This window comes from Stegodyphus dumicola, chromosome X2, assembly GCF_044657685.1.
Source record: "Stegodyphus dumicola isolate Sdum_Otavi_A_Nest chromosome X2, ASM4465768v1".
Classification (NCBI taxonomy): domain Eukaryota; kingdom Metazoa; phylum Arthropoda; class Arachnida; order Araneae; family Eresidae; genus Stegodyphus; species Stegodyphus dumicola.
In genome coordinates this window covers 34,746,964-34,772,285 of record NC_140781.1, presented here as the reverse complement: position 1 = coordinate 34,772,285, position 25,322 = coordinate 34,746,964, and the positions used below count along the sequence as shown (strand labels likewise).

At 33.5% G+C, this 25,322-nt stretch overlaps 1 protein-coding gene and 1 non-coding gene across 14 annotated transcripts in view; one reads left to right on the top strand and one right to left on the bottom strand.

The window, feature by feature from the left end:
- LOC146992727 (uncharacterized) overlaps positions 1-10,136 on the top strand; it is a 62,975-nt gene extending 52,839 nt beyond the window's left edge. For 9 of the 13 annotated variants that reach the window (XM_085810163.1, XM_085810168.1, XM_085810164.1 and 6 more), the window contains 3 exons: positions 6,973-7,146; positions 9,501-9,603; positions 10,003-10,136. In XM_085810163.1, coding sequence (XP_085666289.1) covers positions 6,973-7,146; positions 9,501-9,603; positions 10,003-10,024 — 299 coding nt within the window. In that variant the 3' untranslated portion in view covers positions 10,025-10,136. Of the gene's footprint in view, positions 1-6,972; positions 7,147-7,854; positions 8,015-9,500; positions 9,604-10,002 lie in introns of all 13 variants that reach the window. The other 4 variants (XM_085810172.1, XM_085810171.1, XM_085810170.1 and 1 more) reach the window with 1 other exon arrangement.
- A 14,530-nt stretch (positions 10,137-24,666) lies between these two features.
- On the bottom strand, positions 24,667-24,739 carry TRNAA-CGC (transfer RNA alanine (anticodon CGC)). The gene has a single exon. It is a non-coding gene; the product is annotated as a tRNA-Ala (tRNA).
- Positions 24,740-25,322: the final 583 nt, after the last annotated feature.

The window sequence follows — 25,322 nt, the reverse complement described above, 5'->3', positions numbered from 1 at the left end:
CGCGTATTCATTTAAGGTAGAAAGAGATTGTATTTAAAGGGAGGTTTTACGTTATTTATTTAGAGCATGTTCCGCCTACTGAAGACCACGTTACTAGCTGGAAATCTACGTTAGCATTCTGTCTTAGGCGTTACTTTACTTCTGCCAATAGAACATGTAAGCGCTTAATTACTTCTGTCTATCCTTTGGCTAGACTAAAATTTAGACTTAGTTTAATTTGAAATTTATTTTTGAGTTACACCATAAATGCTGGCTGGTTTTGTAAGCACAAGAAGTGCCTTCTGTTCAATTAGTTAAGTTCTTAATAAAAGGATCATTTTACGAATGCTTTTGTTTAATAGACACAGCGATAAGTCGCATAGCTACATTTCAGGGTCTTGACTTAGTTTATGCTTCTCAAGAGAGACTCTATAACTTGATTAAAATTTGCTTTATTGATTCGATCACATTTATTTGAATTTTTCTGAAAAAAATTATCATTGAGTTGACTCCGTATCTTAAAAAAGCACAAGAAGTGCCTTCTGTTCAATTAATTAAGTTCTTAATAAAAGGATCTTTTTATGAATGCTTTTGCTTAATAGACACAGCGATAAGCTACACTCCAGTCTCGACTTAGTGTATGCTTCGTAAGAGAAGGAGACTCTATAACTTGATTTAAATTTGCTTCATTGATTCGATCACATTTACTTGGGATTTTCTAAAAAAATTATCATTAAATTGACTCCGTATCTTAAAACATAATGTTATATGTTGTAGGGATTTATATTTATTTTAACTAACAAATTAAAATTTAATTTTAAAATTAGCCAATTAGGGGAATAAAGGCTTTGCTGTAAGCCTTTATTCCCCTAATTGGCAATGGCAAAATATTTAAATTTGGTAGCGCGCGTGAAGGAATGCCAGTTCTACCTTTTGAAGAAAGGGTTTGAAAAACCAAGGTTCAGTGGGAAAGTTAGAGAGAGTTAGGCTATTACCGTTACCTTCGTTGCGTGAGCTTGTTCTCCTGGAGTTATTGGTTAACATGACTTAACTGCATTTGACTTGTTGCCACTAGTTTCGACGCGGGTTTAAGAAACAGGAATATCAGAGCCAAAGAGCCCTGTAGCTTAGTTCTACTACTTGTGCATATCTTCGAATTTTGAGTTTAGGTCTGTGATTTCACTCCCCCAAGGGAGATGTAGTGTGTTAGCGTCGAGTTGACGTATTGTAAATTTTAAAGATTTAATAAAGGGTACTTTTAACCGTTCTCCTGTGCAGTTACTACTCTTACAGTTCTCACTTAGGAGTTGCACAAGTAAACCCTACAATGTTTATTGAAACATTCTGATACAACAAATTTGCAGATTCAAGAAATTTTTTATCTTTCCTTTAAATATGTTATGCTATTTTAATTCGGAAACCGGAGACAACTTTTGGAGTTCTTAGGTATGGAATCATTTAGTCTTTCTCTACTTTGAATGATATGTTTAGGTCACTAGAAGAGAATCATTTAAAAAACATTACCATAATTAAACTTTTAAAAGTTCATGTTATCACGCCATTTTTAATACTTAAAAGTGGAAAAATAACATTCACACTGATTTCGTAGGGCACGTGTGTAACAAGAGAGCAATCATTTTAAAATTAGACTCGCCGAATTTTTCTATACTTAAAACCGTTGTATGAAAAATTTTATTTTAATGCTTGAAGATGTAAACGTTTTGTTTAATGACTTTTAAATAATCTACTAAACAGAAAACGTTCATAATTGAAACCGTCGTATGAAAAATTTTATTTTAATATTTAAAAATGTAAAACTTTTCTCTAATGACTTTTAAGTAATTTACTAAACAGAAAACGTTCAGTATTGAAATTGCTTTCAATTTTAATTATATAACTTTAAAATAATTAAATTTGTTTAGTAGGTGTTCAGATGTGTGCCTACAAACATTTCAAGGCTGCAGAGAAGGAGCTTATTAAGATAGCCACATTCATAAATGTTTCAAATTGTAATAAATTGTTTTAAATATTTATTAAAACTTTTAAATTAAAATGTAAAATTACAATGAGAATTTCCGATAATATTTAAAAGAAAGGTATATATATAGATGTTTCAGTCACGACAGAAGTAGACGTTTATACCTATCTCTCCCCCCCCCCAGTAAGCGTAAGCCCAAGTTGCTTACGAAAGTCATGATTTAAAATTAAGGACAAGTAGGAACTAGGACAGTTAGAAAAAGTTTGTGAACTAGAGGAAGAAGATTAGAACAAAAAATCGAAGTGGATTAGAACAAAATTTTGCAAAACATATAAGTAGTATCTTTTCATTCTAAAAAGAACAATTTTTATTATCCTAAGATATCAAAACTAAAGAAAGAAAAAAAAATTCTAAAACGTACTTGTAGTTGCTCGTGCTACCAAATAAAGATGTTGACAAATATGTTTTGCCATTTTTAAGAACATTTTCGCCAGACTAGTTAGCATTTTAAAAAGCTCTTGTTTTTGGAAATCGTTTCTCATACCCGTTACATCTTCATGTAAGTGGACGAAGAATTTTCTTTTTTCTCTAGTATTCTGTGATATAAGGTCTGATTGTGTCAATATTTCTTTACAGCATTCACAGCGTAAACGGCAGCTCCAGAAAAACATTTTGTTGAGTGCGGTAATTCTCATTCGAACCAATTATTATACTTACATTATGCATATATTATAAACTTATATGACAGCCCTTGCGAATCTAGCATAAATAACAGTCATGTTGTTAAAATAAATTCTGATTTTCAAAGATGGCCTGTTTCTCACGTTGTTGGCAAATCATGGTTGATGGGCATTAAGAAAGATTTGTTTGCTGTCTTTCCTCTAATTCACTGCACACAGATTAATTAGCAGTACGTTGGTGTTACTTTGGTTTTTAATGCTTTTAAATTCTACGTTACAACTTAGTAAACTTTGACATACGCAATATCTGAAATGCAAATAATCAAATTTTTTTAAATATTATGCTCTGGGGTTTATCTTTTAGAAAGTCAAAAGCCTAGAATTCTGTAATATTGAGTAAAAAATTAAAATAAAAAACATTTAAAGCCAACCAAAAAAATCACGTAAACTTGTAATAACGTGACAGACAAAATTACAAGTACTGCAAAAGATCATACCTTTTCATTTTGTTAAACCATATGTTATATAGCAATACTATTAAACATGTTAAAAAGTTAAAAACGCGAATATATTTGAATGCAAAAACTATGCAACAATTTAGAAATTAGAAGTTATCTAGCATAAATTCCACTCTAAAACAATGCAAGTGCAGACTTGATGTTAAGTACATCAAATTTATTGAAATACTTTATTTTTCAATCTGCCTTTTCTTGAAATCATTGTCGACTTTGCAGAATTTCATCTTAAAGTAACATTTATGTACAGACATTTGTGGATAATCTTTAATCAAGGGAAATTTTAAAATTTTTTTTCGAGTTCTTTTAGTGTATTACATCTCATGCAAGTACTGCATTAAAGTGATTCCATTATATTGTCTCTACTGTAACTCCAAAAAGCTGTCCAATTAGCTGTTTGCGTATGCTTAAATATTAAAAAAATTGCTGTGTCAAAGCTGTAGGCTTCAGATGAAAGTTGAACCAGAACTTTGTCACAATATGTATCTTTGAAATGCTAGAGGACAATAAGTGCTAGAAGTGGGCATCTGCAAATGCAAGTACTGTACTAATGTCCAAAATCAACTCTAAATATGAGAATATTTTGTAAAAATCTCCTGCGCTCTCAATTCAAGCCACAATTTTTCATAAATGTTTTCGGAAGCTGGGTCATAAACTACCAGGTACATGCTTTTGATGTTTGGCTATTGTAATTTATTTAATTGATAATTAAATACATCCGATCATGTTTTTACAAGGTTTGCTAATTTTTCGAAAATAATACGAAAATAATCCTGTAATGCATATATAAAAACAGAACATCACTTTCCTGCCTGAGACTAAACTACTTATACAAAGAAAGAAATATAAAATTTTTTAATTAAATAATTATTTCCTTTTACGCAATTAAATACATTTTTAATTCATAAAAATGTATATGCAGATGAAATAAGCTATGTCAGTAATTTAGGGAAAGAAAAGTTCTGCAAAGAGTAATGAACGTGGTCCTATTACTCTAAGTGTTGCAACTTTATTTCATATGAAATATTTTTTATATAGTTGTTCCTAAAAGGTAGTCTCGGAATAATTAAACCAATTAAATGCATATTCCCCTTCTACTACATTTTTTTTTTTTTTTTTTTTGTACTAGGGTTAACTGATGAAGCAAAGTTCTTTTTAAGTAGCAAATTCGAATTTTAATTCATTTCATACCTAGATAAATCATCATACATACATCGATAAAATAAATAAAATTCTTAGTAGACAGTTAGGGTAGTTTCTACTTTGCAGGTATTTACTACAGAAAATTTCATAGTATCTATGAAATTGATAATATATATGAGTATATATTTCATAGTATATATGAGTATTCATAGTATCATAGTATCTATGAAATTTTCTGTTTATGATCATTTAAGTTTCATAAACAGAAGTTAAGACGTTTAAGATCGCTTAATCGTTAATGCCTCGTTTAAGATCAGTAACAGAATTTGATCATTTAAGTTTAAACTGTCTGTTTATGATGATTTAAGATTAATAAAGATTTTTTTGTAAGTATTCATTAAGAATATTTCTTCCAATTAATGTTTTCAAAGAAACTCTCTTAGAACCATATTATATCAAAGTAAAAAAGAAATACCCCTCCGTAACTGTTAAATCTGAAGCCATTAAAAACGTACAGTTAGGTGTATAATGAACATAGGTATAAACTGTATTAAATGTCGAATTTATTTGCAAATTGTTCTTCTCTAAACTTCTGATTTAAATCTAAAATATTTTGCACGAAATATTACGCTATTTTATTTACACTGGTGTGCAAAAATTAAGTCGAAAAATTAGCATATCAGCTGAACGAAGAGGCAGAGCGGACAGAAAGACCAATCAGGAGATTAAGTAAGGTGATGTACGGTAGCACATGCGCAGATATGCAGGTAGACGTAATGGGGGAGTGTCTGAGTAGTATAAAGCATGTTGTCGGTGTAAGATCAGTATTTCTGGCAAAGAGATTGCACGCCGTATAGCAGTTAAAATCACACCGAGTTGCTGCCTCAGCGAGAAACGGCGAATAATCAATCTGTTAGACGACATCTGGGTGCTTTTACCCGAGGTCGAATCATTGGGAAGTTGGAGGAAGGCCGCAGTGTGACAAGTGTGGCTGCAGAGTTCGGAATTGCTCACAGCATCGTTTCACGACTTTGGAGACAATTTCAAACTACAGGAACAGCTATCCGGGGGTTTAGTAGTGGTCGTCCACGAGGAAACACACCCGCAGATGACCGGTATATTGCCTTACAGGCCAGAAGAAACAGGCGGCAGACAGCGGGAGAAATCGCTAGACACACGACACAGGCGACTGGACGACCGATATCGCGTTTTACCGTGGCCAGAAAACTGCACGGTGGTGCTCTGTTTGCACGACGTCCTGTACGGTGTGTACCTCTAACGCCTGCCCATCGGAGAAGGCGTTCTCTGCGGTGCCGGGAACACCGGAATTGGAGAGACAATGAATGGGGACGAGTACTCTTTACAGATGAGAGCAGATTCAGTCTGAGTAGCGATTCTCATCGCATACTCATCTGGAGAGAGCGGGGAAGCCGCAATCATCCCTCGAACATCATTGAAAAGGACAGGAATGGAGGTGGCGGTGTTCTCGTTTGGGGAGGCATCATGCTTGGTAGTCGTACAGACCTTCACATCTTCGACGCAGGTTCAGTCAAAGGGACCCGTTATTGTAACGATATTCTTCCATATGTTCGTCTTTTTAGAGGCGCTATGGGTCCGCAGTTCCTTTTCATGGACGACAATGCACCATGTCATCGCACAGTAGCTGCCGAACAGCTCTTAGAGAGTGAGGATATTGAACGTATGGATTGGCCGGCACGATCTCCGGATCTCAATCCCATCGAGCATGTATGGGATTTTCTAGGCAGACGCTTGGCAGCTCGTACCTTACCACCAGTAACGATTCCGGAGCTTCGATTGGCGCTGCAAGAGGAATGGGCAGCAATGCCTCAACAACTCATTGAAACCCTCATTCTCAGCATGGGCAGACGCTGTGAAACCTGCCTAGCAGTCAGGGGAGATCATATCCCCTATTAAAGACCGGATGTTTCTTGCTGGACACCCATCACAGGGATGTTTCGGCCTTCAGTCGCATTGCGTTCCATGCTACTTTTTCAATAAAGCTTCTTTGTATCCCTCTGATTTCTCTTTTAGTAAGTGTTGCTTACATTACTCATGTCCTTATGTATTGAGGATCTTACGGTATTAAATGTGTTGATTTGGAAAGCTTTTATACAAAGTTATATTGAAAAAACCGTCTCGTCCTTAATTTTTGAACACCAGTGTATTTTACATTTAACTAAAATATCTAAAATAGTTATTTTAGCTTTATCATGAGTTTCTTTTACATCGCGGAATTCGATGATGGGGTACAAATGCTGCCAAGTTCTTGGTTTTCGGCTAATAAGGATGAATGCTATTGGCCAAATGAAAAGCTGAATCGGATAAAATTAAACAAATTCATTGCATCGCATCAAGCCCCAGAACCGGAACATTGGCAGTTGCATCGGGTTCTCCGAATTTTTGGAACAGCAAGCAAGATATGTTCTGTATTTCAAATGTATTCTTGTCGTTCATTTTTCTCACAGTATAATTTAGAAAGCTGATTAAAAAGCGGAAAAATAGTCTTCCTTGTAATAAAAAAATCAAAAATTGTCAATCATGTTAGGAAATAATATATTTGCTTGAACAAATTTAACTACATTATTTTTATACAGATTTGATGCTCTCGAAATCCCTTTAGTTACCTTAATTTTACCTTAATTCTCCTATTCTTCAGATGAAGACACTATAATAAAGAAGCCAGCGGAGTTGGACTTGCCACTGCTACCAGAATGCACACTGGCAAAATATAGCCAAACAGAAATGTCTGCATCCCTTACAGCTAGTCCTCACTGCAGCTCTGATGGCTATAATACTCCGAAAGCAGACTTACCAGAAAGATCCAATAAAGGTTCCGTTACCTTTTATGAATCTGCCAATAGTAACATGGAGTGTTCTGTTTTCAGAATAATTATGTAATACCTTGACCCTTTCTCTTTTGTAGAATTTCAACGTCTAATTTAAAAAAAATTAAACTGTGTATCGAGCAGATTGAAAATATTGGAAGAAAAGATGGACTTGCTGAAAACTCATTCTGCAACTGAAGCTCGACCAAAGAGTTTAGAATTAAATCCATAATAATTTTTAATAATTTTTTATTTAAAAATTTATTTTTTATTTAGTAATTTCTTTATTTTTTATTTAGAATAATAATTTTTTATTTTTTATTTAGAATAATAATTTTTTACATTGATTTTTAGTAATTTCTTTATTTTTTCCTTTTATCACACTTTCATTTTATAAAGTAATTTCTGTTACATTTTTTACTTAACCGAAATTTTATTTTTCTGTATTAGTTTATTCCCTTTACATAAAAGCTAACTGCGTAAAATGTAGTAAAATATGAAAATGGAACAGCGAAAACATTATGATTTTATACTTAAGGCTACATTTACATTTTATTTTGAGGAAAAGTAGATTTCTTCAAAAGTTATGAAATAATTTTCATAACTTTTGAAGAAAGTTAAAGTGAGAAGTTACGAAATAATTTTCGTAAATGATGGAATAAGATACGCTGTTTGTTATGCATTTATATATTAAAGATAATTTTTATTTTTAGATCAACGAATTAAAATATATCGGTGGTAGAGGAGAATACCAAACCTTAATGAATATTTTGAAGAGTGTGATGACAGACGCACTAGCTAAAGAATGCAGTTGGTCAGGTGCCAAAAAAAAGAAGGCATTTAAATGCCTGAATTTATCGCAGGTTATTTTACGTAAGTCAACATTTATAAATATATTTTTACATACGTCATCAGTTAGAAAATATCTTGATAATTTACGTTCGATTAATTTCATAATATTTAATCTGCTAAATTTAAATGCGCGAGGAGGACTTATATTAAGCCATACCCTTAGCTTTCTGTCTTCGAGTGAAGTATTTATTCGAAGAATCGGATTACTATCCCAAAAACTATCTGACTATCCCAAAAGAAGTAACGCAGGTAGACATTAGCATCTGAGAAGATATCCCATACATAAATGGATCAAGGAAGAGGAATATGTTTAGGGTCTGAACCTATTAAGTCAAGAAGACTTTAAATGAATTAAAAGACAAAATAAAGTAGCAGTTTTTATCTGATCGCAAATATTCAAAATGTTACTTAAAATGTTTACTTTTCTTTTATCCACAAAATGATGTTTAATCCTCATTTGTTCTGTTATTTAATTTTCATGATGCGTTGTTACTTAGTTTATTATCTATCCATTTGTCACTAATTGAGCTTAATTAAATAGAGCTTTGTTCTTTTACATTATATTTTGCCGCCCAACCGGAATAGTGATTAGTGACTCTGACTGCCGTACCAAAGCTCCCGGATTCGAATCCCGAAGAAGGCCTGGGTGTTTGTAAATGTAAGATGTCTGCGCGGCATGGGGCAATCAAAATATGCTGCAAGCTGAAAGTTCTCTCGAGAAGCTGATGGTAAGAAAATAGGACTGGGAGACCCTGAGACTCGCCCTCTGGGGGTGATCTCCCTCAAAACTGGGGCAGAACTGAGCTAAATTGATGCTGTCACCTATATGGTTCTCAAGGCATTTGCCAACGACAGGTGCAATCTTGTACTCCTTGCCAAAATTAATTTCCTGGGCTTGCTTGTGCTGACTACGCCTGACAAGTGAAATTAGTAACAACAACGCATTATATTTCAATTATTCAACACTTATTAATTTTTAAATATTATTCCTTATTATTTATTGCCTATTTATTTCTGTTGCCGTTCCGTCGGAGCTTCATAAAGCTGTTGCACATTTAATTTTAGAAACTAAGCTCTGTGCATAGGTGATCGTGGTAATACAATTGGGACTACTTAATTGCGGTGCACAATTAAAATTTAAATTTACCTGAGAAAATTAGATAATTATACTTGCTTCGTTGAACGACGGTCGTAAACGACAGTTTGTAAACTAGTACTTTCGAAAAAAGTTTTTGAATCAATGAAGATTTGATTCAAAAACTTTTTTCAATTTTTCAGTTTTAGAATTAATTGTTTCATAATAATTTTTTGTGTTATTTCTCTTATATTTTAATTGCTTTCACAATTGTTAACACAATTTAAGATGATAGCGATAAAATATATTTAAGATGATGATAGATGCATTGAAAAAATTTTATGCCTTTTATTTCATTGATTTTCTGTTTATAAATGCAGTAATTATAATTAAAAATTCACAAATAAATTTTACATTTAATGTATCTTTCAGAGATAGTGCGAATTCATCTCCCTTCAATAACTGAAGAGAAAGTTGCTACTATAACATCTAACTGGTTGAAGTATGCAAAGCAACGTAAAGAAAGAAATGAAATGTAAGTATGAAAATTAATTCAAATTGAATATTCATTTTGGGTGCTAGAATTTCCGTATGTATATGAATTTTATGAACCTTTTTGTATAGAAGCTGTCTTGAAATCTTAGAATCTAAAAACTTAAAGTTTATATTTGTTTTTACTAAATTATAAGTATTATAAATTCTTAAATATTCTATTCCTATCGTTTGAAACGGTCTGGGTGTCCTCTAACAGTAAATCAGACGATCATAGAACTATTTAATACTTATTTAAAAATTTGGAGTTTTCTATCAATTTTAAAATAATTTAAAATTTAATAAATTGTTTTAAAACTCTTGTAACGGTCACTGCTCATCTCAATGCATATAATAGCATTAGATATTTTATAACAATAATACATATTTTGTTTAATTTCAGGAAGCTGAAGGAAGCATTGTAACCATATATTATGAATATATGAGTCATATTATAAAATTCAACGATGGCCATTTGAAAAACTGTATATATATTTACCTAATTGTTGATATAAATAAAATGTGTTATTAACAGTATTAACTTCTTATTAATTAAGAAAATGCTTCATAAAATATATTAAAATGATCTTTAAAATTTTTACAAGAAATGGATTTAAGTTTGTTATGGTTTGTCTAGGTGAATGGATATTTTTACATCTTCATATTTATTAATTAAAACTGTCGTACATTTATTGGAAAAAATACTAATTTTATATATTTGATTTCATTCACATAGCTCACTGTAGGTATTTTTTGTACGACTTAATATCTGAATGAAGAAATACAAATTTAATTTGCCCAAAAAGTTTTATCAATATATGTTTTAAATGCAGCAAAACATAAATACACAAAAAACAAATTATTTCAACAATGTTCTGATCAACACAGTATTTTGATAGTAGGATGTAATTATTCCCTTAACTGCTCAAAAAGTCCTTTGTTGAGGCATACCGCATATCAGTATGAAAGTCACATGCACAATATATAATACATTTTTAAGATTTTTCAGCTATTTCATTTAGTTGGCCCTAGGATCTATAAATAGTATTTAAACATTGCTATGATGGCAGTAAGTAGTAAAATGTATATTCTCAGAAGTGACTACTGAAAATTTTCCATAACTGAACAGTAGTAACAATCATTGTTGCATGAACTGGAATTATTTATTCATGCAAATATGTTATGCTTTTACATTAAAAACTGTGTAAAATTATGTTAATTTTAAACTTTAACTGATGAGAGAGCAGTAAAATATATTTATTAAATACAGAAATATTTAAACTAAGTGATTCAAATTAATAAGTAATAAAACGAATTAAGTAGTGTTTTTATTTGATAGAATTATTGAAATATATTGATGATATGCAGGGTAAGAATATTATTTTAAACTTATTAATTTAGTTAAATATAGCATACATTTGTAATTTTTCAATGAAGAAGCAATGGTGAAAGCAAATGCATGTTTTATATTACTATATATAAATTTCGTGATTTATTTTCCACGGCCACATTTTGGATCCACTTATTTTTTTGTACCCACAGCTATTCGTTCTTTATTCCAGATTAAGCCTCATTCGCGCATTTGAAGTCTAAGATTTTATTGAAAGATTGTGTTGATTTACAAAAGGTTTTTGTTCAAAACATAGCATTTCGTCATACAAGAAAGTATTCAAATAGGTAAATATCGTGTTTTTATGTAGTATTAAAATGGGTTTTCTCTATTCTAATTGTCAAATCTAATAATTCTATTCATTTTCTGGAAGAAAAAGCAATTAAGGAAGAGAGAAACGCAGAAGGCAAAATTGTGCAAAGTCAAACAATTAAAAAATACATTGCAAACTAAATAGAATTTTTGAAATATTTCTATTTGGTAAAAAATGGGAGGTATTAAATTAAGAAACATAATATTTTTAATAAGCTCTTATAAGAACTCCGACTTTTAATGCAGTTTCGAAATTTTGAAAAAATATGTCTTTAAATATTAAATTCTAAGGAAAGAAAGCAAAGTTTTGCTTCTTCTGGACAGGTGTAATACTCAAAAGTCTTTGCAATATGTAAAATGCTTAGAAAATGACAATATGATCATGTTTGGATCATACATTCATCTAGTCATCTAATTTACATTTGAAGGTATACGCTATGTTTTACATAAAAATGTAAATAAATCATAAATGCATCACAGTTATATAACTTCAATTATAATTATATATAATAGTAATCATTGAAAAAAATTTATATGATTATGTTGAATAATATCAATAATTTAAAAATTTCGAAGATTCTGGTAAGATTTTAATAACTTGAAGAGTATAACTTCTTACTGGATAAATAAAACATTCTGCATTTTCTGTATACTCTAGTTTACAGTTATATAACCTTAATAGGATGAGATACAACCTTACTAAGATGAGAAAATTTCAAATAATTATATTGGATATTTTCAATCATTTAAAAATTTCGAATATTACGGAAGTATTTGGATCATTAAAACATTGTTGTAGTTACCTGTTCAATAGGAGTTCATCACTCAAAACATTTAGAAAGTAATCCAGAGTTGCATGACATGCATTTACATCCTTAGTGACATTATATTCATGGCACTTTATTATGCTGCATTCATGTCACTCTATGGCTTTATATTAAAGTCGAAATGAGTTGTTACATGAAAGTCGCAGTGCGACTTCACAACAATTTAACAGTGTAATTTCACGACAACGTTGTAGCGCCACTACGCATCCATGTCGCAGTGCGACTTCATAACAATTTCACAGTGTAATTTCACGACAACGTTGCAGCTCGACTACGCAACCGTGTCGCAGTGTGACTTCACAGCAATGTCATAATGTGACTTCACATCAACTTCGCAATGTGACGTCGCAAAAAGCGGACATTAAGCCATTCCTACAACGTTACTGCGACATTGAGGTCGTCACAATGCGACACGTTTGCAATGTTGCAGCGACGTGCCGTGCTGTTGGGGTGAATGCAAAGTAACTTTAAAAATTCCTTTTTAATATTTAAACACTTAACTAACTCGTGTACAGCAGATCATTTAAATCAAAAGCGTAAATTTGTGAGCTAAATGGATCACAACACAGAATGCTAAGAGCTAAACAGTATATTAAGATGCAACAGGCAAATCCGCAGTAGGAAATAGCGTCACTATATCCTTCTAGCTTCGCACATTTCATCATTCACTTTTATTTTATTACTAATTAGCTGACTTTCAGAGTGAACAAATGACGGGAAAATATGATAGTTTGCAGAAAACAAGGAAATAGGCTTTTGTAAAATGAATCTGTAAAATTTGGTGGAAATGAAATAGACGTTCGGTAAAACGGTTCAGCAGCCACAGGGAATACCCGAGCTTCCTTTCAAGTAAATGTTATCGCCAGCTGCAGAGTTTTATAAACGTCATTTCTCATAAACAGATGGAAGTGGAAAAGGACTGTAATTTTTTGAAAAGAAAATATTGATCATAGACTGAAATACATTTATTTGAATTTTTCTTGACTTTAGTTTCAGTTGATAAATAAACTAACTTGGACATTAATAATAACGATAAAAAAATCTTGGTATCCTTGTAATTAAACGTAAAAACTTGGACCATCTGTATATGGTAAAAAGGGCTTTCTTGTGCAACGCTGAAAACTTTAAAAAAATTGCTCGAAGGTATAAGTAAGAAACAAACCGATGAATCACAGAGAAAAGCAACGGCTCCATCTAGAGTGACTCTCGGGCAGGAAAAGAAATCAAAGTGCGAAACAAACAGTTCCGATCGATTTAGACGAGGGGAAAACTTCCTGACGAAGAAACAGACTGCTGAGAGATCTGAAGAATTTCTAAACCTGGAACCTTCAATGTCAGGGAGGTAAAAAAAGAGAAACCCAACGATTTTTGCCAATCAATTCAGCGTCAGGGGACAGAAATGGGAGAAACGATAAAAACATTTTGGCCGACGGAGTTTGTCGCAGATAATGCAACTTTTCCCCAGGCATATGTTAGCCGTGGCACGTTTGTGTTTCCGGTCTTGAGAAGAATTGTGAATAAATTTTTAGTCATCCGCGGTTTTCTTCTGCGTTAGTCTCGGCGAAACTAAAATCGATTGCTTAACCCTCGAGTACGCAATGGTGCATTAAAGCGTAGGGCATGAATCATTAAATGCAGGATTTCCATATTGCTTTCTTTCATGATGGCAGAGCATTTAACACACAGTTTGCAATTAACATATTGCACTGGAATTCCTACTTCCATTTTTGCCTTCCGGAACGCCATCTACCGCAAATTCAGAGGTAAAGTATATTTGGTTATAAGTGTCAGTTTGAGAAAAGCTTTCAGATGTGTGATACCTAAATACATTTTAATTCAGCAATCACATATATAAATACAAAAATAACATAGAAATTGACCTTTCAACGGCAACTTTGAAAACTTTGAAGTATAAAATACACTGAACTAATCTCATGGCGATAACCTTCAGCTGACAGCCAGCTTTGAAAGTGACCAGTACGTCAAAAAGAGCAGTAAATATCCGTACTGAAAGTGGTAATATTATTATTTAAAACGAACGTTCCTAACCGAAACCATCAAATATTTTATTAAGGCGATTATCAAATATTTAATTTGGGTGCCAATCTATAATGCTTTATGTACTAAACAAGACTTTTTATCAAAAAACAATAGTTAAATCACTTATATAACTCTTCTTACTCTTTTAACAGCGTGTTATAACTTTATTAGATAATTAATTGGGCGATGTTTGTATTAATCTCTTTATTTCCTGCCTGAATCAGTCTTTAAATGGTAACTTTCTACATAAAAAGTACATGCATTTGTACGTTACTTTCTATATAAAATTATTAGAAACATTAATTTGCCTTTTTTTCGTTCTAATAGAGCTATAAACTCTTCCTTTGAACCACGAAATTATCAAATCATTTGAACTGTCAAAGCCATGCCGTGACTATGAGACAATATGTTTCTCTTCACTAACATATTTTTCTGATGTATGTGACGGAATACTGAAAGAATCACGGTATAGTTTGCTATGGAATGCGATAAAAATGTGTTTTTAAAGTAAATAATGTCAACTGCTGTTTGCATTAAAGAATAAGTAATGCGCTTTAGTCCTGGATGAAAATGTTTTTAGCTATCGTAAAATGTTACTAGATCCACCTAATTATTATAACTTTAATTTTGATGATTCAAATGTTAACCAGTTTTTAATCTAATATTTTTTATCTGTGCATATTTAATACAAAGAGCCAACAGGTTGTGTAAATGGCGAAATATAAATTTTTTAATATTTCTTCTGAGAAATTGAAAAATAATCATTGTAAAATGTAGTGGTGGTACTAAAAATTTTCCAATTTTTGTGTAGATGGTTCGCGTTAGTCAAAAGGTTGAGAACCGCTGTCTTAGAGGTTATCCTGATAACGTATGAGAAATGTTAAGAAGACAGATAATATAGGCAAGACGCACCATCTATTTTTCTGAAAAATAAACAACCGGCAGGTTTAACAAGTATCAACAGGAACGGATGGGAACCACCAGGATTTTGTGACTAAAACCACTCAATAAGCATATTTCTATAAAAAATGTTTGTATTTAGGGTAATCATAGAAGAAAGTACAGATCAGCATGACATAGCTCAGTCAGCCACCCTAGTATAGAATCTGAAGCATTTTTATTTATTGCTTTAATCACCCCGCCACTTTTTATGCGGTTGCGTTTAGATATCATGTAAACCGGATTGACCTTTTGATACGTTATAATTTTCTAGTCACTAATAATGAGTGGTCAGAATATTAGAGAAAACTATTTTCTTACATGGACTTTTTTTTTTTTTTTTTTTTCCCAGTGACGTTCTAAGATATTTTCGCCTTCCTTACAGCGTGCCTTCACGATGCAATTGGCAAGAACGACCAGCTAGATTGGGATTTTGAATACCGCCGAAGGCATTACGCATAAAAAACTAATGACTGTACGACTTACATTGATATAACAGCCAGAAATTGCTTATTTAAGGTACTTTCCTCTTAACCACTTGCACTACGACTAAACTTCGCGGTTGCGGTGCTGTGTGCTACAATATAACAAGCGGTAAAGTGTCTCATTTACGCCGCTTCGCGTCTGCGAGTGCAATCCAGAGCTGTAACTCGAGAAATAAACAATCTCGTTGTTAGGCGACGTGTGCACCACGTTATTTTCATTTTTGCGATAAATGCCTATCGACGTGGTGTTCACGTCGCTCGCGGTTTGAGACAAAAGCATCTCGACGTGCGTGGCACGTCTTTTTAGCGCAAGTGGTTAAAAAAAAAATCGCTACAGTTAATGTTAAAATGGTTGAAAGAAAGATGTTAGCGACTCTGAACGAGGCCTGATTATGGCTGCAATAAGTCTTGGTACCAGTATTTCTGAAACAGCTAATCTTCAAGACTTTTTTTTTCATGCAGCGGTACGGCCGAGTGCTTGAACAGTGGCTCAAGGCAGGATCACTGTTCCATTGTTCTGCCACTATATTTGAACAGTGGTAGATGAGCCACTGTTCAAATACTTGAACAGTGGTTCATCTACCACTGTTCCCCTAATTGCCCTTATTGTTATTTTTTTGGCTCCTCATGATGCAAGTGGGAGGATCAGAGTATGGGACAAACAAGAAAAAATTCTTGCACCTAATGGAAATTCTTCAGGCTGAAGGTACTGGAATTTGGATCTGCAAAATATTCTTCTGCAGAGCAGTGAATCCCATGATATGTCTTGGAATTACACGCATCACCTCAGTTTACCTCAATATCGTTGCCGATCATATGTACTCGTTTCTTATCTGTAGTGTTCCCTGATGCAATTGGTTACTTTCAGCAAGAAAATGCGTCTAATCACAGTGTACGTTTGATCTCGAATTAATTTGAAGAGCATGATCTAGAGTTTAAATTGCTTCCATGTTCCACTGAGTCCTCTGACATCAATCTTACTCAGCATATTTGGGAAGGAAGATTTTTTTTGGACATTTAGGAATTGGAATTGGAATATTCAATTATGGCAAAGCACACGAGGGCTATCTGCCTAAAGGGAGGGATGCCTTCGTGGAGGACTTTCTAAGGGAAACTGGCTCGTATACACGCTACACATGGGGAAAACCACGAAAACGCCCATGCAGCCAGCCCGTTCGCGGGATTCGAACCTCAGACCGAACTACAGTGTTCAGCGTCTTTACCGCTCGGCCGCTGGTGGGCTTTGGACATTTACGAACACTATTATCCAATATAAGAGAAATTAGAGCTTCATTATGTCAGCATACGATCAGGAACGATATTAGCACCTTCATAAATTCGGGCCAGACTATCGGCTGTGATTAAAGCTAAAGGTCGATCGCGTTATTAAGGGTAGTTTCTAATATTTTGGCACCTGAGTGTGCATAAATAGAAGAAATGACTTTGACAAAGTGTTAGAAATAAGACTAGCAAGTCCTCTTTTCATACAGTGTCACTACTTATTTAAGGAAATATGACAGAAATATATTATCTGGTGTAAAGAGCACTGTTATATTTTTTAAAAAATTTAAATTGTTCCAAAATATTTGATATATTCCTTGTGTAAATATTAATTTCAAGCTCCTGTTATACCTTAGCAGTAGGATCTGTTTATGCCATGTCTAAATATTCCGGAAATACTTGGACTACGGATATCTGCTTCATATATCAGGGATCTTAATAATTTAATTAAATTTTATCTTTGAAAGCTTTCAATGCAGATAAGGACAGGCATGCCACCATCATTGAGTGCCGCATTATGGTACTCAGAAAATATTAGGAATTAGACATTTGTTATAAATATACTTACTCTAAGTGTGTTCTAAATAATTCCATGATTTGAATTTCAGTTGAACAGAAATTCTAGTTCGTTAATCAATTATTTTAATGTAACAAAACTCTTCTTTCTTGAGCTTATTATTAACACACCGTTTCAATAAGCCACATAAAGTTCTAAATGAATGGCTTATTAGTCGTGTTAATTACCCTTTTTTCCCAGGTTATTTGACAGCTAGTTTAAGAATAAATTGGAAGACATGCTTGTTGAAATCCTCCAGCCATTCACTTAATGATGGACCTTTAGAACCGTCAGATCATGAAATGGTGTCTGTGCCTAAAAATAAACGTCACGAATATTTATAATATATATGGTAATATTATCATGCCGAAAGACTATACTAGGGATATCGTCAAAAAACACCATTTTAAATTTTTTTGACCGTTTTTGACGTTTTAGTAAACTGACGTTAGCTAATCGTTGGTTTAAAGATTTTTAAAGTGACATATTCTGAAAATAACTTTTTCCGCTTGAAATGAAGGTAGAGTAAGAGTTTAGATAAAAGGGATAAAACCATCCTTCTCACGCGTCATTTCCAAATGCAAATAAAACGATTTTTGACACCCATGTGGAAATGGAGCTCGTCGCTGAGTAGAAATTCAACGACATTTTTTTTGTCTGTCAACTTTACTTTGAGGTCCATAATGTGAATAAAGTGATGGCCCACTGGTCAAATTCAGCGGACTAAACTTTGGAGGAAACGTTCATCATCAGATCTGGTATGTGCTATCCAGACATATGACTCATTTTTATAGTGACAATATATCGACAAAAATTTTTGATTCTGTCATTCCAGTTTTTTTAACCGGTAGTTGTTTACAGCGTGTACCCCTGTATTTGAGTTTTCTTTCATCTCATTCTTTTAAAATTTGTTGAATAACTTGCCAGGTGATATTTTTCATGAATAACCATATTTGTACAATATGTGTTATAGCATATCTTCTAGAAATTCATAGATTATTAATCAGGTACCTTTCCAGTACAGGAAAATGATTGGAAATGCATTACTAAAGATCCTTTAACTGCGTATATGCTCTGAAATCAATTTTGCTTTTCCAGTGCCGGCCCACCAGCGGCCGAGCGGTAACGTCGCTGAACACTGGTAGTTCGGTCCGAGGTTGGAATTCCGCGAACGGGCTGGCTGCATGGGCGTTTACGTGGTTTTCTCCATGTGTAAAGTGTACGAGCTAGTTTTCCTTAGAAAGGCCTCCACGAAAGCATCCCAGATAGCCCTCGAGTGCTTTGCCGTAATCTAATAAAACCAAAAAAAAAAAAAAAAAAAAAAAAAACTTTTCCAGTGCCACTTGCTGCATGCGGTCTCACTTATAGCTCATAAAGAGTGAATCCTAGGTTAAAATAAAGAGACTTGAAAATGTGCAATTTTTTGATCGAAAACACTTTTGTTTTATTTTAAAGTTTTTCTTCCTTAACGCTAAAACAAAGATATTTTAATATTTTATTAAGCTTGCGGAGAACAAAAAAAAAAAAAAAAAAAGTATTTTGGGAGTGAGAAACATGAAAAATACATGAAAAATGCTGGTAATTCGGCCATTCGCTAGTATTCGAATGATGAATTTTCCACTTTGAGGAAGGGTCACCACTGGACGTGCTAACCACTTACACCAAGATAGCGCGCGGGAGAGAATACTCTAATTCTTTACAATCCCTCATTGATTCCCTATTGACTACGTTTAAAAAGTTGAATTTCGCAATGATTCTCTAAAATAAATTCCGCAGCATATCAATTGGCTAGGACATATAATGAGGATGATAATTGAACTGCCCTTTGGAGATAATAGTAAATTCAAAATGATTTTAAAATCTGAACATGAATTGATGGAAAAAAACTTAATTATCGGATTACTTCAAGAAAATTAATCATTTTTACATTTTTACCGAAGGAAAACAAATAAAAAGAAGTTGAATAAAGAGACATTGTTTTCACTAATGATGTACCTCCATTATTGCAAAAACTCATTTGCGTTCAATGCACGTCTTCCTGACTTAGTTAAAAGGATTTCAGCGATGTTCTAACTTATCAGTGAGCCTAGTTGAGCAATTAATTTATAATGGTACTGCTACTTGTTATACAAAGTAAATTATGCGCTACATGTTAAACACACAATTATGGCGAATACACACAAAAAAATATAATCTTCTGCCAGTTAATGGCAAACATTACATTTTAATATGTGCGCAACAAATATCATGATATTTTTTTTGGAAAATTCTTATTTATTCTGTTTCATCCAGATACACGCCATTCTGACCATCAAGTTTCGTTACCAATTAAAAAAATGTAATCAAGTTCTTTATCGTACTAAATAGATGCATTTTGTTAGACGATATCAATAGTCATTAAAGCAGAGCTCGAATAAAGGAGTAAGCTTCCATTTTTTTTATAACCTATATTGGTTTAAATTGATTGTAACTGATTGCTAATTTTTTCTGTTACTTAAGTTTAGAAAGGGTTTTCAATGAGGTTGAAAGACTATTATTATACATTAATAATATTCGTACTCGCCAAGCAGCCAAAATACAAGTAAGTTTTAACAAATAAATACATTTATTTCAGTAATTAGTAAATATATTATTATTTTTCAAAGTAATCAATAAAATCATAGATTAAATTTTCATATTAAATAATACTTATTTCGCTTAGAAAAATGGAAATTAATTAAGTTTCATTTTATAACTCTTTCCCTTGTTTTGCCTGTGTAAAAGAGCAAAATACCAAAATGTTTCGGAATAATAAAGCGTATAAGTTTTGACACCAGTTTCCTACCCATTTTAAAGGTATACTACTGGTCATCTAAATCATGCCATTATTTGACATAATGATTACTTTCTTCTTGACAGTTAAACCATTGAAACTTCCATTATGAAACTTTGTATAAAATGCATATTGATTGAGCACATTAATTTCAAAGGAAAAAAAAAGCTTTTAGAGTTGTCTGAATTTAAAGCATTCTATCTATCTATTTTCTTAAGGTCAATCTACAAAGATTTAATCTGAATAGTGGATCCTAATTTACGGTTAAAACTAAGTGAAATAAGACCAGACATAAAGGAAATTCATCTCTCTTAAACAGTCCCAAATTTCAAACTAAATTTTAGAATTAAAGTATTATAATTTAAATTTTGATAAGTAAAATGGTAACTAATTTTTAATCTAGTATTTTTTAAGTGGTTAAATAGCCAGCAGGTTGTGCAAATGGCAATATACACTGCTCGACGTTGAAAATGCAACACCAAGAAGGAGTGGTCAGAAATTTATGCAAATTTTAGAGTAGACGCATGTCACTGAGTTATGCGAATGATGTGAAATGCGCAGATCTCCGACGCACGTGAAGTAAAATATAAGGGAAGGAACGTGCAGAATGGGCAATATTCGTGTCGTTATTTCTGCCAGACGAATTATCGAAAAAAGTTGGTTTTTGTCCCGGAGGATACGTGTAATAGGAGAGAATGCCAGGCCGCCGTCAATGAAAGCACTTCCGGCAGATAGACGATTTTACGAGGGGTATGGTGATCGGACTGAGAAGGGCGAGTTTGTCCTTACGTCAAATCGCAGCTGATACCCACATGGATGCGAGCATGGTGCATCGGCTATGGCAAACATGGTTGGAACAAGGAAATGTTGAAAGAAGGAGGGTGCAGGTGCAGCCAGAGTGACGTCAGCACGCGTGGATCGACATATCCGCCGACAAGCTGTGGCGATCCCGCAAGTCACTTGTGCCGCGATTCTGCAGCATGTGTAAGATACCCTGGATATTCCCGTGTCGACTAGAACCATTTTCCGTCGATTGGTTGAACGTGGCCTACACTCACGGCGTCCGTTAAGAATACTGCCATTGACCCCACAGCATAGACGCCAACGTTTAGAATGGTGCCGGACTGGAGCGATGTGGACGACAGAATGGCGAAACGTCGTATTTTGAGATGAGTCACGCTTCTGTTTATCCAGTGACAGTCGCCGCATACGTGTGTGGCGTCGACGTGGAGACAGATCTAATCCGGCAGTAACTCTGGAACGCCCCACCACGCGACAACGTGGCATAATGGTTTGGGGCGCTATTGCCTACGATTCCAGGTTACCTCTAGTTCGTATTCAGGTCACTATGACGGCCCAACGATACTTGGATAGTGGATAGTGTACTGCGGCCGGTGGCAATCCCCTACCTTCAGGGGCTGCCTAATGCAATATTTCATCAGGATAACGCCCGACCACACAGTGCTCGCATCTGCCAACATGCTCTGCAAGGTATACAGACGCTTCCCTGGCCACCATACTCTCCTGACCTGTCACCAATCGAACATGTGTGTGATGTGATTGGACGCCGTTTGCAGACCCTGCCCCTGCCTCGTTCAGAAGACGAACTGTGGCAAATGGTTGAAAGGGAATGGAGAGCCATCCCTCAGGACACCATCCGCATTCTTATTGACTCTATGCCTAGACGTGTTTCTTCGTGCATCGCTGTCCGTGGTAGTCCTAAATCCTACTGAGCCGACGCCGTTCTCGCTCTGTATTCGGACTATCATTTTGAAATAAAGATCACTTATTGCTGCTTGCTGTCTCTGTCTTTTTTCGAAATTTCATCACTTTCTGACCACTCCTTCTCTGCATTTTCAATGTCGAGCAGTGTGTATTAATATTTCTATTGAGAAATTGAAAAATAATCATTGCAAAATGCAGTGATGGTACTAAAGTTTTTCAGTTTTTGTTTAGATGGTACGCGTTAGTCAAAATGTTGAGAACCGCTGTTCTAGACTTTCATTCAGTAGATGCTAGTGTGTTCTTGTTACAGCATAGCTGAAATCATTTCACACAGGTGTTAGACCCATTATGTCTTCTTTTAAAGTAAATAAGTGCAAAACGTAACGCAACAATTATGTGTAATCAAATTGGGAATAATAAAAAATGAACGACACCGCATCTGTTAATTACGCTGTGTATGCGTCACACTTACCTAAGATTTGCAACGTTGAGACAGAATGTTTAGATATAATGGAAATCAATAATCTGAATATACTCACGATTTAAAACATTTTTAGTTCTTTGTCATAGAAGTAAACTTTTGAAATTTTTTCTATCTGTACGTATTTTAGTCATCTTTCTATAATAAACAGCTATTTCGACCAAATGTACTAAGTTTCCTTCATTTTTTATTGCTTTGCATGAAAGAAAAAAAAAAAAAAAGCTAATTTTTTAGATGCGATATATTGTAGCACAGGCCATATCTTTCTCTCATAACACAAACGGAAAAATTTCCACTTGCCATGATATTTTTCACTTTAATAATTTCATTTGGGACATTGTATTGAGATTTTTCTTTTGAAAGAATTGTTCACTCATTTCCAAAATTGCATGTGTTATTAAATATAACGTAAATGCATTAAAATTAAAAATAGGATAAAATAAATTTGATAATATAAACTGAAGTAAATTCTGATTCCTGCAAGTTTAATGTGTGCACATATTATGTATTATTATATATATTGTAAGGTATCGTTTAGTTCTTTTACCAGTTCTTTTATGTTAATTTGCTTTCTTATCCTCCTCATTTCCATTTTCCTGCCATAATATAGATTTCTAACTCGTGTGTTTATCAAATGAACGAGAAAGGAGGTAGTATTTAAAATAAGATTTTAGAGGTTAGAATCAGAGCGTGTTCTGCTTGCTGAAGGCCACGTTGCTGAGTTCGATTCTCCTGAAAGTAGTATTGTGCGGCATTGCGTTATTCTTGCCATTAGGTTTGTCACGCTGACTTTAGATCAAAGACAACTTGCGCGTTACTTTATTTGTGTAGTCTTAGTAAAGTCTATTCATTATCTTTGATTTTAAGCCATAATGTCTGGCTATATTTTGTGAGCACTAGTAATGCCTTTTGTTAACTTTCATTGAGTCAAATAAAAGGGTACTTTACATCCCTTTTCCTACCTCTCTGGTACTTTACAAAACGTAATGATGATTCACTTCTAAGTGTTTAAAAACGTTTCGTACATTTTATGCTTCTAAAGAACATGAGACGTTATTATATATATATATATATATATAATCAAGACATAAACGTATATATATGTTTGTGCGGGGCAAAATTACTCTCGCACTTTTGCTGTGCTTTTACTTTGAAAGAAAGAAAGAGTACCTCTTTTATGTTTCAATTGCAAATACACGGATGCAATCAATACAAATGTTCCAGCTATTTACGTCATCTAGTTTTATACAGATATACACATTTTGAATCACCTAATTTGTCCATTTGTGATAACATAAGTATTGCTATTAGCCAAGAGCTAAAGGAAAAAATACAAGAAAACTGAGTTCTTTTTTATCATCTTTGCCTCAGGGAAAATTTACGAAGATTTTGAACTGGATGCGCAAGATTTCCTAGAACTTAACGAGGAACACTTCTCATAAGTAGGAGATTCCATTTATTGCTTTGCAAAAGCATCAGATGAAGATCATTGGATCTGCTACTTCGATGCAAATTTCTTGCGTTACACTCACTCTCTCTTCAAACAATTCCTTGGATGCAATTGCTCTCTCTAAACTGAAATGGGAGCACAAATCAAGCCTGAACCCTTAAGCTGAGAACTACTGAAGCTTATATTTACCCCATTTCTATCTTTTTTTCTTTTTATTATTTGAGGAAATGTTTTTTTAAACATTTACAAAAGAAATACTCTCGTAATTGGTATATTAAATAAGCTGTTCTTTTATAGGCTCAAGAAACAAGTTTCTTTAAAATGAAAATTAATTTGAAATGTTTCAAAGTTCACTATCATTTACATTAAATCTATTTTTAAGTAATCAGCCTAAAATATTATCCAGCATGTTATCATCCAGTTCTATATGCAAACATTTGTTTACAATTTTTTTATTGTACATTTAGTAACATTAAGGGAAATAATAATATAGTGTTTTCGGTCCTATAATCCTAAAATGTGACACGAAATTAACCAATTAGAATAATTTTCCCCAACTGTAGAACACTGATTGCAACGTTAGTTTGAAAGAGGTACTATTTAAAATTCTCTAAGCTTTTTTAATTAACTTTTTAAGCTTTTGTTTCAATCAAATGGCTATTACATATTTTCACGGAATCGCTTACCAACTTTATTCTTGAACTTATTTTTCCATTGATGAGTTGAGACATTACGTTATTTCGAAGCAAGAGTGATGAAAAAGGAGCAATGCTCTCGCCGGGACTCGAACCACGGACCTCTCGAATGCGCGTCGAGCGTGCTGACCACTACACCACGAAGGTGTGCTAAGAAGGAAGGAGAAATACCTTATAGATGTAATAATAATAAAATTATTCAATTGTTTATTCTTACTTCACCAGCAATTTATGAGCAGCCAATGTAAATTGCAAAGCACATTTAAAGTGCATTAAAATTACGCAACTCAGAGTTTCATATTAAGTGTAGACATGCCATTTATATGCAGTTCTAAAATCTCCAACAATCTCAATTATCCGACATAAACGCGGCTGAATGATGATAGAGAAACCAGTAGCATCTTATTATTGTACAGGGTAGTTATAATTAAAGTGACTCTGTTCAGACCCTTGTAGAACCCATTCTGCATATAGGATTTTGATGAAACTTGGTATATGCGTTATATGGACTATGGGGAAAAGATCTCTGGAATAAAAAATTAGTTAAAATTTTGACCACCAGATGGCAATTTTAAAAATTCCTTATGCAAATTAGTCAAACATATAAAAAGACTTACAGTCATGGCCAGAAACTCATTCTGCGTGCATTTGTCATTGTTAATCATGACTTTACAGTAGAAAGATCGAGTTTTCTGGTAAAACTGTTTTATCAAAAAGGCAACAAAAGCTT